Source organism: Strix uralensis, chromosome 7 (genome assembly GCF_047716275.1).
Source record: "Strix uralensis isolate ZFMK-TIS-50842 chromosome 7, bStrUra1, whole genome shotgun sequence".
NCBI classification, from domain to species: domain Eukaryota; kingdom Metazoa; phylum Chordata; class Aves; order Strigiformes; family Strigidae; genus Strix; species Strix uralensis.
The window spans coordinates 37388371-37403768 of NC_133978.1; the positions used below are offsets into that span (position 1 = coordinate 37388371).

The following is a 15398-nucleotide window of genomic DNA, read 5'->3' on the forward strand; positions in this document are numbered from 1 at the left end:
GCCCAGTATCTGAATTTCTACAACTTCCACTGATTGCAAAGCTGATGTTTATGACATGTAAAAGTGTTTCAGACTTCACTTTTGATGTCAAATTAATTTTACAAGGGCTAACAATGGAGGAATACTGCTATTGCCTCATTTTGTATATTTTAGAGTCATTTTGCATTGCACAAACAAATTAAGAAACACACTTTGTAACTTTAATAGGCCACCGTCACCCTCTGGATTATAACCTTGCTTCGAGGGAATTAAAAAGAAAATTTGTGGCTGAGATAGAAATATTAATTAAAACAAAGGGAATTTTAGCAATTGTGGATTTTTTAAAATTCTATTTCATAAATATATTTCCGTATACTTATTTCCATCACATTTATGCAAGAATAAAAAATGTTGGCAGTTTTGTTTCTTTTTCTGAAGCAAAGTCTTCCCATGGGACTGACCCCAAACCAGCTGATAGCGAGGGGATACTAATGAGGACTTCAGACTTTCACAAGAAGGCTTCCCAGGAGAGAGTTCCACTTTCAACCAGACTTCCAGGGACTTTTAATCACAGGTTTTAATGACACTTCAAGCCGACAGCAAAACGCAGTACTGAGCCCCAAGCTTACAATGGCAGTAAAACCAATGGAATAAAACATAGTATGAAAGACAAAAGTTACAGGGTTATGCTTTACGGAGTTACAGCTCCAAAAAATGGGATGGAAACAGGAAAAAAATCTGACAATAAAAGAGCTAAATACCATTTATTCCAATATTTTAACTGTTTAGAAGTGAAAATGGCAGAAAGCACTAAGATGATCTTTGAAAAAGAAGGGCAAAGCAAAGTCCTCGTTAAGACTGATATATGAGAAGGAGGAAAAAAACCAAATACAAGAGTCAAGCTGAGAATTACAAATGCAATCGTTTCCATGAAATAGGAAAACTGAAGCAATTGGCAGTAGCTTATCAACTAAATAAATCAGATTACCACAATCAATTTACTGGCTAAATTAATTAAAACATGGAATCAAATTATATTCCATGTGAAAAGTCAGGATGATGTCACCAGAGCAGAGAGTAAACATGTTCTGAGGCACCAAGGATCGTTACAAAAGGTCTGACCTTGAAAAAAGTTTGCTGTGGTGGCTGGTAGCATGTGGCTGCGCTGGGACTCGGCACATGCCTGTGGTGTTGCTTCCACAGCTGCTCTGTATCTGCACCTAATTACAGCTTTTAACTTTTATCACATTTTGAAACTAATCCCATATGCTAGTTATGCTCGGCATGAAATAAATCTGCATGATCTCTCTTACTTATCCCACATTATTTAATTTTTACTTTCTGTTCTTGTGTTTCTAACACCTTTTGTGTATGGAAAATAATTCCTCCAAGATTTGGCAGTCTTTGCCCTTCCCCACATTCCCCTGAATCTTCACCAACTAATGAGTTCACTTCTGGTCCAGTCACAAAAAAACCCAGAATTATTCTGCTAGAGAATCAAATGTCACAACATTCAAATGGTGAAGGAGTAGCTTCAGCACACAACCACCTAAGATTCATCTCTTCAACACGAGGAGAAGTATGACAGGATATCTTTATTTTTCAAGTAAGGTTCTCAAAAAATTATGTAATTTCAAAATACATCTGTTCATTACACAATCTCTATGATAAGTCATTTTGGATTAAAATGTATTTTGGGGAATTTTGCAGTCCAAGCCAAATGTTACATGAACTACACTAAAGTCAGACGATGGTGTGTGTTGAGGGGCATTGGTTTACTCTGCTACACATATGTCAGAAGCAGATACATTTAGAATATCAATACATACAGACTTTTAAATCATAAATATTTAGCAAAGTTTGAGATTTGCAATTAACAATGCAAAATGGAGTTCATATTATGACCACACTTCAAATCATATTTCAAAGACCTTTCTGTCTTGGCAATTGATTGTTTTGGGAGACTCCATTGCAGAGCTGATGGTTCAGTGTAATTTCTACCCCACAGCCAATTTACACAGTGTCAGTTGTTTAGGACCCACAAATTAAGTTAGTAACAGTACCTTTTTATTACAGAAGCACTGGAATATTTGAGCATATTTTTGCATATGAGGGTAAAATCCCACACCAATCATTTCAACTTAATCTAAACATACTAAAGAGTGAGGGAAAAATTTGCCTGGCTACACCTTACTGGCACTATCTTCGTTGTTTAAATATCTTGTATGCTCAGGGCTCACACTGGATTTAGAAATATGCATTCTGATGATTCTAAGTGTTTATAAACTTAATCAGAAACAGATACAAATTTGTAAGATGTGTCTCTTCCAGAGGAGCTGCGAGAAATAATTTGATATGTCGGTCTTTTTCTAGGTTACAGAATTCAAATTTATTACCTATAGCTTTAATAAGATAGTGGAAAGTTAGTTCTTTAGAATAATTTAGTTCATGATCTATCAAAAATTACTTAAAACTGTTTCCTAACTCTCCAAACTACACAACACTGTATCTTTAAAAAAATTATAAACAGCAGTTTGTTTTAGAGCAGACCAGCAATTTCTCCCTAATCAGATGATTGCACAGTTCTAAACAATTTGTTTAATGTTTTCCATCTGTCATAGTTTTGTGACTACATTTTCATCGTCTCGAGAACTTCAGCGCATTTATTCTTACAAACATTAATCTGCCTCACACTACCCTTACAAACATTAACTTTTGCATTAATCCATCTGACTAGATTCAAAGATGCAACACTACACGTATACATCACTCTGTCAGGGATCTAAACTCTCAGACGTGACCAAACGGCAACCGCAGTTCACTTTATGGATACAAATATGTGATCATGGCTTTTCCGCTAAGAGGGAGGAGGAATAAGGCCAGTATCATGATAGTACACTATACTTTTAAAATATATCTTAAAATTAAACTGCCTCTGTACTTGGTGAGGAAAAAAAAAAGAAAATCAACAAAATACTTGCATTCACATACACAATAAATGTAAAACATGTTTGAAATACACCTTTTTTATTAGCAAAGAATAGTATCTAAATTGTACACAAAATTAAATATGAAAAACACAGCACTAGAAATCAAGGTTAATAAAATAGTTGTGACAAATTCTTTTTCTAGTGAAAGCACTATGCACACAAATATATTTTTAAAATAAGTTTGGTATAACTGCCCAAGCCTGCAGATTTCTGGGTAAGAATTCTAAGTTTTATTTATGTATTTGCGTGGCAAGGTTCTGGTAGTGGGGAGCTACAGGGGTGGCTTCTGTGAGAAGCTGCTAGAGCTTCCCCCAAGTCCAACAGAGCCGATGCCAGCCGGCTCCAAGACAGACCCACCGCTGGCCAAGGCCAAGTCCATCAGCGACAGCAGTAGCGCCTCTGGGATAACACATTTAAGAAGGGGGGAAAAAAAACAACTGCACAGCAGCAGACGAAGAGAGGAGTGAGAATGTGAGAGAAACAACTCTGCAGACACCCAGGTCAGTGAGCAAGGAGGGAGAGGAGCAGAGATTCCCTGGCAGCCCGTGGTGCAGCCCATGGTGAGGCAGCTGTGCCCTGCACCCAGGGAGGTCACCAGGGGAGCGGAATCCACCTGCAGCCCGTGGGGGACCCCACACCGGAGCAGGGGGACGTGCCCAAAGGAGGCTGTGACCCTGTGGGAAGCCCACGCTGGAGCAGGCTCCTGGCAGGACCTGTGGGCCCGTGGAGAGAGGAGCCCACGCTGGAGCAGGTTTGCTGGCAGGACTTGTGACCCCGGGAGGGACCCACGTTGGAGCAGTTCATGAAGAGCTGCAGCCCGTGGGAAGGACTCAGGTCAGAGATGTTCGTGGAGGACTGTCTCCCGTGGGAGGAACTCATGCTGGAGCAGGGGAAGAGTGTGAGGAGTCCTCCCCCTGAGGAGGAAGGAGCAGCAGAGACAACGGGTGACGAACTGACCACAACCCCCATTCCCCATCCCCTGCGCTGCTGAGGGGGAGGAGGGAAAAAAATTGGGAGCGAAGTTGAGCCCGGGAAGAAGGGAGGGGTGGGGAAGGTGTTTTAAGATTTAGTTTTATTTCTCATTACCCTACTCTGATTTGATTGGTAATAAATTAAACTAACTTCCCCAAGTCGAGTCCATTCTGCCCATGATGGTACTTGGTGAGTGATCTCCCTGTCCTTATCTCAACCCACAAGCCTTCCGTTATAATTTCTCTCCCCACTACAACTGAGGAGAAAAGTGATACAGTGGCTTTGGTGGGCACCTGGCATCCAGCCAGGGTCAACCCACCACAATTTACTAGAACTAATAACACTCAGTTTCTTGCAAGAAGCATTAAGATGCATAATCAAGTCACTAATAAGAGGATTCAGAGTTATTAAATACTGGGAATGTTATTTACTTTTTACTACTCTAGCTTACTATGTGCAGCAAAATAACAATGCTGAGAAAATTTTCATTTTGTATGCAACAAAGGAGGAGTTAGTTCTGTAATATGTGAAAAAGATGTATTTCTGAACAAAAAAAAGTTTTTTCAGCTTGTATTCCTAGAAGTTTCAAAAATCTGGTATAAACTTGCAGTAAAATAAAATTACAAGACTACTACAGAAAAAGACTGGAAATCTTAAGCAATTTTTAGTTCAATAACTCAAAAACTAGTGATCTGGTATCAACTCTGTTCATAAGGTAATACATCAAATGGGGTTTTTTTTAGAGTGATTCTTGTGAGCCTAAAGTGAGACCTCTCACTTCAAAATCTGACCTCTACATAGATGTGTGTAGTGTCCCAGGACTCTGGCACTGATCATTCACCTAATACTTCTGGAGAGTTTAAACACTGATTTTAGTGTTGTTTCAGGGTGGGTTGTTTTTTTTTCAGATGGTTAAGACTTGTATGTGAACATGAGGCAATTTATAAGACCTTCTGGATTTCAACATCTGTCTTTTGTGTAGACATAGCCTGACCAGTTCCTGGGTGGCTGCAGGCAGATCACTGAAAAGCACAGAAAAGAGAAATTATTTTCTCTTGATTCCAATGCCTATCGTGGCTCAGACCATCTGGAAATAGTCTAAAGACTAAATTCTTCTAAGGACTTCCACTCCTCTGCTGGAAGAAACAAGGTCTTTATTGCTGTGTGGAGAGGGCAGATGCAGAGTCTGGTCTGCATCAAGAACAATGAGAGGAAGGTGGTTGCTGAATTGTTAGGCACTGGCAAATTTCTGTTGGCATATGACTTTGGCTTCATAATCTCTCCAGGTTTTCACGTCGAGTTTCTTTCTACATAGTGTATTTAAAAACCAGCCTCTCTTATCCACCTCTAGAAATATCTATCTAGATTTTCAAGTTTTAATCCTACCATTACTTATTTCAACAGTTTTCTTCTGTTCTTGTCAAGCCCTTCTCATCGTTCTACCTATATGAACTACTGCAAAATTTACTTCCCTGTCTTTCCATGCATGTCTCTATCAGCTACCCACATCCTGATCACATCAGACCAATCTCACTTCCAAAGCTTTCCACAGTCTGTTTCACCCCCATCTTCATTCCCAGCACCTACAGGCAGTAATGCAAGTTCTACCCCTGACTACGGGATCTGATACCCCAGACCAGTTTATCTGGTTTTGAAGAAAACTCCTTTGTGCCTCCCCATATTCTTCATTTCTCCTACACCTTTCATGCTGCAAAAGATTTTTCCATCAACTCTAAAAGATAACTAATGTACTTCCTTAGATCCCTCTTCAAAACTCTCCCTCCTCACCGTGATGTTTACAAAAAACTCAGTTTAGTCAGTTTACTCCCTTACCATTTAGTCTATTAACAGACTATAATTTAATCTATTACTATAATTGACCAGACAAACCAGAAGTGCTCCCGTTTCTTTACACCATCCTTTTGCATCCATCATGGTTTGTGTTAGACTATACTCTCTGGAGCAAAGAGCGTCTTGTCTTACAGAACACACAAAGCCAAGACAGAGGAGTCTATGTATGCCTTTGTTATGTGTATTTTTCAACACTGGAGAAAGTACTTTCATTTTAATTAATGTATTCCATTCGATTCCATTTTGATTTCACTCTATTATTAGATATACAGGAAGCTGAACAGATGTGTATTAGCTTAGCCAATTCATCAACCTCAGCAAACAAATCAGTCAAGAAAAGAGAGCATTAAAGTCCTTTTTGATCTGCACTACTCAAAGCAGCAGACACAGGAAGGTGGGAAGCAGCTTCCACCACTGGGATTGCTGAGGGCTGTGCCTAGCAATTCGGATCAAGCACAGCTTTTTCACTTGGGTAACAGCACCTTGTTCACCCTGGCTGGCACAACATACACGCCACATTACTCAACACAGTCAGGAGGCTATAAAACTATGAAGGCTTTGAACCACCACTTCAGATTGGGATTGTATCTGCCCTTATCTGAAGTTGCTTCCTAAAGGTGTTGACAGTCCAGTGCTGATGGGAAGAAAGATCTGAAGTTTCCCACTAATTTAATTAACATCCCAAAAGTAGATTTTCATAAAGATCTTACTTCATGAAGACATGATTTTCACAGGCTTTTCTCAGGAGCAACAAACCGAAAAATCTCAAAAGATGTTAGAAAAAAAAAAGAGATGTCATTGGGTTTGTCTCAAAAAAATAGAAAGTGGAAGGATAAAAGTATTGCCAGGATACCAAGTAAATTATTTGTAATTCTCTTCATACTACATTTCTTCCATGGGCAAAGCTGTTAGTGAAAGTACCAATGAAACAAAACCTTGACGGCCAGTTCTGAGAGGAGGAAGTTAACTATTATGACAGACAGACCATGCCCAGGAATATTTCAGCAGATGCCATCATGTGACTGAATTTTGCTCATCAGTTTTGATATTTGACAAAGTCAGTGACAGCAATATTTTAACTAACTTCTTTTTTCTTTACCGTAACTCCATCCATCTTTTGTGTAGACATAGCTAATAGTCTGTTAAATGAAGTTTGGCACTATCTCAATTTTCAGAATGCATCAGTGTCCAAAGCCTCTCACTACTGCCCCACCTCACTAGCTGCTTATTTACTTGTAAGTAAATGACCAGCCACAGGTTAATAATAAAAACATCAGAACCCTAATAAACCTCTCTCATTTATAAGATCATGTTAGGTCTTCTGAATTTTTCAAATTGAGCAGGCAACAAAAATGAAAAATCTGTTCCGAGGCATGAGTAATTTAGGCAAAACTGGTAATTTATAAAAGCAAGAATACTTGACTAACATGACCTTTCATCCATGAATGCTGTCTGAGTGTTGCTATGCAATTTTTTCTTCTGAAGTAACTGATGTTTTTCAATACACGTTAGGAACTGCACATAAAGAGCCTACCAGCAGTTTATTTAAGTATCAAATTTGAGCGTTTGCTGGCACAGGACCTCATCGTTGTCTCTGTATGACTGCAGTGTTTTGAGGTTAAGTAAGGCTGAATCTCATTACACTGGCCAGAAGCAGTAAAGAGTTGGACCTATTTCAACCATCAGGCACCCATGATTTGCCATCTTAAACAATAAAAAGTTATTATGGTTCCTATGATTGCTTTTTTAATTTATTAACTGTTAGACACTTCTTTAGACTTATCTCTGTGGTATAAAGAGTTAAGAACTTTGTTTAGTTTGTCTGTCCTCTCTTCTTCATTCTCCAAATGTTAACAAAAGTATTAGATATTAAGAGAAGGGGATAGAAAACACTACATTTTAAAATCATTTGAAAATGCTCAAGCTGGGGACAACCACATAATGTAAACCAGGCAAAAATCCTCTGCAAATATCAATTAACTATTTTCTGATACTTTAGAAAAATTTTGCTACTTTGTCAGCATCTCTTTTTCTTTTTTCTTTTTATTTTTCCAGAATAGAAAAACTACATCTGATTATGGGAAGGACTCCTGCAATATAATGTGTATGAATACTCAGAAATCCTTTTCATACTGCAGAGACTTGGAAGGTCAAAGCACATAGCACCCTCTCCTGAAGTAGCACTTGCTGCTGCTCTATAATGCATTTTCATAACCCACAACTGATAAATTTATTCTGTAAAATTTTTTTAAAGGGAGGGAAAAGAAGTTCAAAAATTGCCAAACATGATGAACAAACTAGTCTGAGGTGACGTTTCAGAAATTTTCTGACATTACAGACAATATTAAAAGATGACCATTTCCAGTGACTGTTTTATTGCCCCAGGCAGCAATGCAAGTCGCACTATTTCTCCCAGCTGTTGACTGGATCTGGTTATTGCCCTCAGTTTCTACATCAGAAATACCACTCCTGATAAATCATGACCTACTTAACTGACATAATTATGGGCAGTGTTATAGAAAGCTGATTCAAGAGGCAAAAAAAGACCAGATCATTCTTAATCCTTTTTTAAAAATTCACTGTAACTTCATGAAACTCATATTACTCACTATTGTAGAGAGTAAAGAAGAAAGAAGGAAACTGATTTTACTGTTGAGAAATATCTTCCTTAGGGCTAGCAACTACTTAAACCTCAAATAACTATAAGCTCACAGCAGGTCCAGTGCATTTCAACATGTAGCTATGTTTTAATTTCCTTAAACCACAGGACGTAAGTCACAGTTCCAGTAGTGTCTGGAGTGAGATATTCTGTGCTGATAATGATCCAAAGTTTCCAAATGCATGGTATGCCACAGGAATTTCACAGAATCGAGAAGATGGTGCCCCTTTACTCATACAGGGTTAACACCTTCAAAGGCAGTAGTTTAGTTGTCATTTTGGGGCTTAAATGAATGCACTCCTTTCTTTCTGAATAAGAGTATCTTGAACACCACTGGCCTCCAAAACCATTTCCCTTCTTCCTCTACCTTTGTAATTTTTTCCAGTTTCCTCTCACCAACCTAATGATGATTCTAGTTGATAAAGACATGATGTGCTGCCCGTTTAAAACTCTTACACATTGAGCTTTTCCCATGGTGATAAATACTCTTTTAAAGAGCATCCAAGCATGCTCCTCAGACTTTTTCCCACCACATCACACAGCTACCAGCACAATCCCTAAAGAACATTCCTTATTTGCACAGAACAGTTAAGGTAATTCTGCTCCTAAAACTTTCTAATAGGTACCTATGTCTAGAAATATTTGAACCTCATTACGGTAGTTACTGTAATTATTACCTTAGTGTTCCAGTTGAGAAACCAAGTCACAGCATAAATGGTAACATGCACAGGATGATGGAAAGCAAGGAACTCAAGCAGCTTTTCCAGCTCACAATCCTGCTTAAGTGGTCATCTCTCTTCAAATTCCTTTCATTTATCTACATCCTACCCTTCCAACAGTTAACAGTTGACCAGCTAGTGAATGAAAATTGTATTAAGCTACAGCCATGAAAAGCAAAAAGAAAGAAGCGGCTGTTTAAGAGTACTCAAACTCAGAGACAGGTAAATCTGTATTTTGACGGCTAAAAACAGACCATGGTGTTACGTACTCTTGAGCTTAATCACTGACAAGCTTTTTCATTTGTTACTCAGTGGAGGATATTCAGCAATTTTCAATTAATAAAAAAGTTAATCAGTTTTTCCTTTCCACCCAAGCACCACACCAAGCCTCCTCTACCACAGCTCCCTTAGGGCCTGCAATCAGCCCACAGAGTCAGTAGCTAAAGCAAGTACATGTGTTTTTTTTCAGTTTGATTGCATTGTTTTACAGTAGCATTACTGTATTATCTTCTGGTGGGTAATATTTTTGACCATTCTATGCTGGCAAATCACTAAGTACCTATTTTACAGAATATAAACATATATGTCCCATCTATTCAAGATATTTAAGGTGTCTCTGCTGCTCATTATATTCTTCAAATTCACTGACAGATTGTTAAACTAAATCTGCCTGTTTGTTTCTTAACAAAAGCACTGGATGCCTTTAAGCTTCTCCAGACCTTTCACTTTCCTGTATTGATTCTAATGTCCTTTCTTTATGCATTCATCTGACTGGAATGTAAGGGAGGAACAATTATTTGACCAGATTTATTCATGCACAGAATAACAAATATAATTATCTGAAAGGCAGCAATATGTACTAACTTTCATCTACATAGAGCCTGTAAAACAATGTACTTAAAATTTGTATTGTTTATTTTATTTTAAAAGATAAAACTCTCTATTTGCTAATGCCTGCTGGAGGAGTTATGAATTTTACACTTCTTATCCTTCACAGATAAGATTTCCATAATGCTTCAGCAGCAGACGATACCAATACATTATAAAAACAAGACAGACAATGTATAGACCTATCATAACTTGTAAACTTACCTGCTTTCATGTCCTGGTTGAATCGACAGTATTTTGAGTGCTCAAGCAGGGGCAGACATTGCTCAATAGGCGTCCACACGTATGTCTCTGGACACAACAAGTCAGAGGGCCTGTACTGACCCTACAAAGGAGAAAAGGGAAAAAAAAAAAAAAATCAGTTGCACAAGAACACTCTGGCTACAACTTTCCAGATTTTCCTATGAACGAGGAATAATTTTAATCTAATCTACACCAAATGAGTCAGAAACAGCTTCACTGAAATCACAGGCTTAGTTCTTTAGTAATTTCAGCACCACCTCAGGAATACAAACTTAACCTTGGCACTTGAAGAAAATGTAAAATTAACATAACACATTGTTACGGTATCCAAGACGAACTAGAAAAGTTTTGGCTTTGCTTACTGAAATTCTGTATTTACGTTATCCTCTAGAGTTCTACTGAGCTGGTGCTGACACTAAAAAACTCAGCACCTCCAAAAGCAGCTCGTCTCAAGTGTTGGTAATTCTAGCAAATAATGAAGACAAAAAAAAAATCTAACAGTAAAAAAACCATGCTTAACAGTAAGCACAATGCTATTTTTACTGCATTACTGATGAAGCATTTTGTTCATTGCTACTTAAATACCCACATTTTCTTTTTAATTCCTGGAGTTTTTCCTGGAATAGTTTACAGGTAATTAGAATTAGTGAAATTCTACCATTTTTTATTGATTTATTAAGAAGATATTCTTTGCAGACATTCCCAGAAACTAAATAGCCATAATTATTTTCCCTTTAGCTACACAGAAAATCACCACCTCAGCAATAATAACCTCCTCTAATCAGATCTTCATTTGATTTAAAATAAGATTATTCATCGGCCTATAACTTAAGTCAAAAATCTATCTTTAGGTCATTATTCATTTAATCCATACCCTCTCAACATTCAGAGCCATATGGTAGCAATATCAGATTTTTTAAACTGAAAATTCATTTCACATATCAGCTTGAGAAACAGACATACAGCAAATAGAATTAAAAAGTTTAAGGATCTCAATTATACAGGTCTTGAGGCAACCGTTAAAAGACCGGGCATTATAAGTCACATTGCAGTTGATGCAATTAAGAGTTCTTCATAGCAATTACTTTAAACAGGTAATGATCATCTTGTTATGAAGTTGATTTTTCTTCCAACATCTACTATGAAACAATGCAAAGTGGTCTTGAATGAAGCTGACCAATGTGTGGGAAGGGACATAGATAATTAATGTGACTACAATCTGGTGATAAAAATGTATTTTTAAGTCACATTCACAAGCTCTGCTATTCTGCCTTTAGACATACCCTTATGCAGCAACACCCAATTTTGGAAATCAGAAGAACCATCTTCTCAATGTTTGCAGAGATTCCCAATTCTTTTCATTCTCTTACTATTCAACTCTTCACAATATTTACAGTAGAACGTTTTTTTATTGTATATTTCCCACCAACTGTAAATTGTTGAATAAGAAATGCAAAAATTATCTCTGATAAAAACAAAGTCATAACTGTCCACACGAGGACAAAAAAACCAACCTAAGCTTCATGCTGAACTTTGTCAAATACCTGATGTATCTTTCCAAAAGGAGTCTGTATGACTCTTATTTTCTCATTTGAAGAGCATTCAGGATTGACTTGCAACTACCGTTGTTGGTTTGTTTTTTTTTTTTTAATTAAACATAAATTTTTATATTAAATTAAAACAATATTCCTCCAATTCCATGCAGAAGCTTAAACCTCAAGGCCTTAGAAAATCCTCTAAGGCCAGAGAATGGAAATGACATTATTAAATAAACCACTTTGAAATGTTATGCTATCTAAACAGAAATAGTTGAAAGGTATGTGAAGGTAATGCTTAAAGAACACTTTTAGTCACCATAAATCAGATGAAACAATTTAAGAACTTTGGGAAAAAAACATGCCTTTTCAGTCAGGCTTTTTTTTAAAAAAAAAAAAAAAATAAAAGGAACATAATTACTTGTTGACTTAAAGACATTTTCTCAACTGGCCAAGAAGGCAGAAACAGCTTAAGCACAGAAAATACAAGCTGGCAATTTAGTCTTTCCTAGGAGCATGGGTAAGTGAAGATCGCTCAGCCATTGAAGTTTTCCTAGAAGATACTGCCCCTACATCTTGAAATATATCACATCTGTGAATCCCCCACGTGAATGCCATCACTATGCAGCCCTATTCTAAATTTCCCAGTTATTTCTGTAATGTCATATTCTGTCATAAAATGGGATGTATAAAATTAACTGCATTGCAGCATTACTAGTTTGATTCTAACAAAAAAGATCCTCCTTAGTACAGAGCAAACCAGTAATGGGAAAAATTGATTATCCAATCCATCAGTGTAGATTCAGTATTTATTTTGGGCATCAAAATACACTACTTGAGAGGAAAAGAAGGAATAAATAGTTCTGAGGTGACTTCCTTTAGATGTTTTCTTCCCCAAAATTTAGAATCTTGTTAATAAACTTCCCTGAAGATATGTGAGGCTGAGGTGATGACACATCACTGACCAGTGACACACAGTGTAATTAGAGGCAAAAATTAAACAAGCCATTGATGCTCTTCAATATCCTCCCTTTCTAAAAGTATTTCCAGACATACCAGACATAAGATATTTCTCCCATGAAGGCATTTTATTTACACTACTGGTTAAACCCACATCCCGTGACTCATTCCATGGAGGAAGTGGGAACACAGAGATATACCAAGGTGAGTTTCCCAATGAACAGCACTGGCACTGTTTGTATACTGATAGAATTAAAAAGGAAATCCACAGAATTTGTTAAATCAAATGCAATAATTTCTAAGTGCTTTTGCCTTCCCCCCCCCCCCCCCAAGCACTCACTTTCAATTTACTTTCTTAAAAACGTTTAAAACCTCAATATGAAAATAAACAATTATGAAACCACCTCACGGGTTTTTTTTTTCCCCCTCTCCCCTTATTTCTGGATTGTGAAAAAAATCTGAACCCGAGAACTCAGCCAGATTCTGCCTCATGTACAGAAGCACCTGTACTTCAAGAAAAATGTTCAGACTTCATTACTCACTCTAAAATTATTACATCATCTAAAAAAATTGCCTCTAAGCAAACTATTTATGCTCCTTCTTATTCTTAATATTGCTGATTTGCAGTATACACCCGACATAAATCCAAAATAGAAAGGGGATCTCTTGAAGAGAACTGCTGCAGAGCTATTTATCACACAAAGAACTGTTTTTGAAAATCATTTCTCTTTGGCCTCAGATTACATTAGCATACGTTTCAGAAGTAATTCACTCTATGGTAAAAACCCACAACTGAAAACATTTTGCTTTCTTTTATCTCATAATATAAAAGCTCTTGCACGGTAGCGCTGTTTATGCTGTCCAGACCATCTTGGGAATACTCGACTACAAGACTTTCAACAAAAACTATCATCTTACAGACCATCCCTAAGCACTTGTCTTATGTTTCAGCTTCTTAAATCCAGTACCACCTGCTGATGAAATGCGTTCTGCCAATACACAACAATTGCACATATTTCTGTCTGTGCATCTGCATTTTGTGTAGAAGTATCCAGCAAGATGTAAAACGTGCTATTTTGTAACGGGTTTGGAAATAAAAAAATACATTTGCCTAAAATTTCATTATTTTTAATGCTGTTTAAAGTTTTCATGGACATCCAGAAACACCCTTCTTGAGACAGAGTATTAACCCATTTTGAGCTGTTATAACAGCCAGTGCAGGTCATACCAGATGTCCGTGGTATAGTCAAATCTCTGACAGCCATCAATAGAAAACGCTCAGGAAAGACTAAAAGAACACTATAAGCATGTAGTCTTACTCTGCCAATAAATACTCTCTTGACCTCCAGTAGCTTGCAATACAGATCCTTCCACAACCAGATAACTTCAGGAATAATGCATTTTGCCATTCAATAATCCTAAACAACTGCTTTGATTTACTTCAGTCTGCAAACTGCAGTTCTGTTTGATGACCACTGCTACCTCTATTACAGAAATGCAGTGAACAATCACCTTATCACTAATGCCACTCATGATTTTACGGACAAATATGGTACCTCCATCAGTCTGAAGGGACCTAAATTCTCTACTGCATCCTCTTATATAAGGTATTCTACACCTTTAACCATTCTAGTCAGTCTGTCCTCTTTTCAATTTTGCTTTCTCTCCTTTGAAACAGGGGGAAAGGGCCACAGGAGGAAAACATCCATACTGCATTGTTCAAGGAGCAGAACACAAGGTATAATAAAGATATAAAGAAAACCAAAAGAAAAAGTTTCATCTTTATAACTATCTGACATCTATCAAATGGCTTCATTAAAAAACAATACTGAAAATCAGTATAGCTAAGAAATTCCTGAGTATGTGGTTTCTTCTACCAAGTCAACTCTTTGCAATACAAATGTGACTGTTTAATAAAAAATACCTCCAAGATGTCTTATTTTCATTAATGTTTGGGGCATTTTTCCTCCTATATAATATAAAAGAAAGAGCCTTTAAGGTGCTTTCCCTTATGCTATTAGACATGCTTCATTTTAATAGGAAGCTTCTGGAAGTAAATTTTACAGTGAGGCTGCCAAGCTTAAATTAATACTTCACACCATGATATTTTTTGTCTTACAGTTTCCAAATCAGAATGAACCAGAACTTCTCTGAACTTTTGTTCGACAGGAAGGGCAAAGGTTTTAATGAGACTTTAGTCTGGAGATTACTTTTTAAATATTTTGGAAAATCTGAGGGATTTGGTAAGCGCTTGAGATGAAAAACACCAGCAGAGTTTGTTTTTGTAGTCTAAGTAAAATTTAAAATGTAGAACTACCAAGAAACAGAATAGTCTCAAAAACAAAGAAGGTCAAGCACCAGTAGCACTGAAAAAGCAAAATAGGAAGGTTAAACACACATTTAATTCTTTTATCAGGTACAGTTTACATCTGTATTCTATTTTTTACAATAAACCCATTGATCTTTTATTAAAAGTGAATTAAGACTGCCTTCATCTCCATTTCCAGCCAGCTGCTTAAAAAGCAGCTCTTGGACTACGTAAACAAAGTAACCCCAAATTATCAACAGCAATCCATTAGAGCAAGGCAGCACTGCCCGAGAA

The 15398-nt window shown here is 37.2% G+C and overlaps 1 protein-coding gene across 6 annotated transcripts in view; it reads right to left on the reverse strand.

Moving 5' to 3' along the window:
• ATE1 (arginyltransferase 1) overlaps positions 1–15398 on the reverse strand; it is an 86352-nt gene that overhangs the window by 13239 nt on the left and 57715 nt on the right. For all 6 annotated transcript variants that reach the window (XM_074875448.1, XM_074875452.1, XM_074875453.1 and 3 more), the window contains one exon: positions 10263–10383. In XM_074875448.1, coding sequence (XP_074731549.1) covers positions 10263–10383 — 121 coding nt within the window. The remainder of the gene's footprint in view (positions 1–10262; positions 10384–15398) is intronic.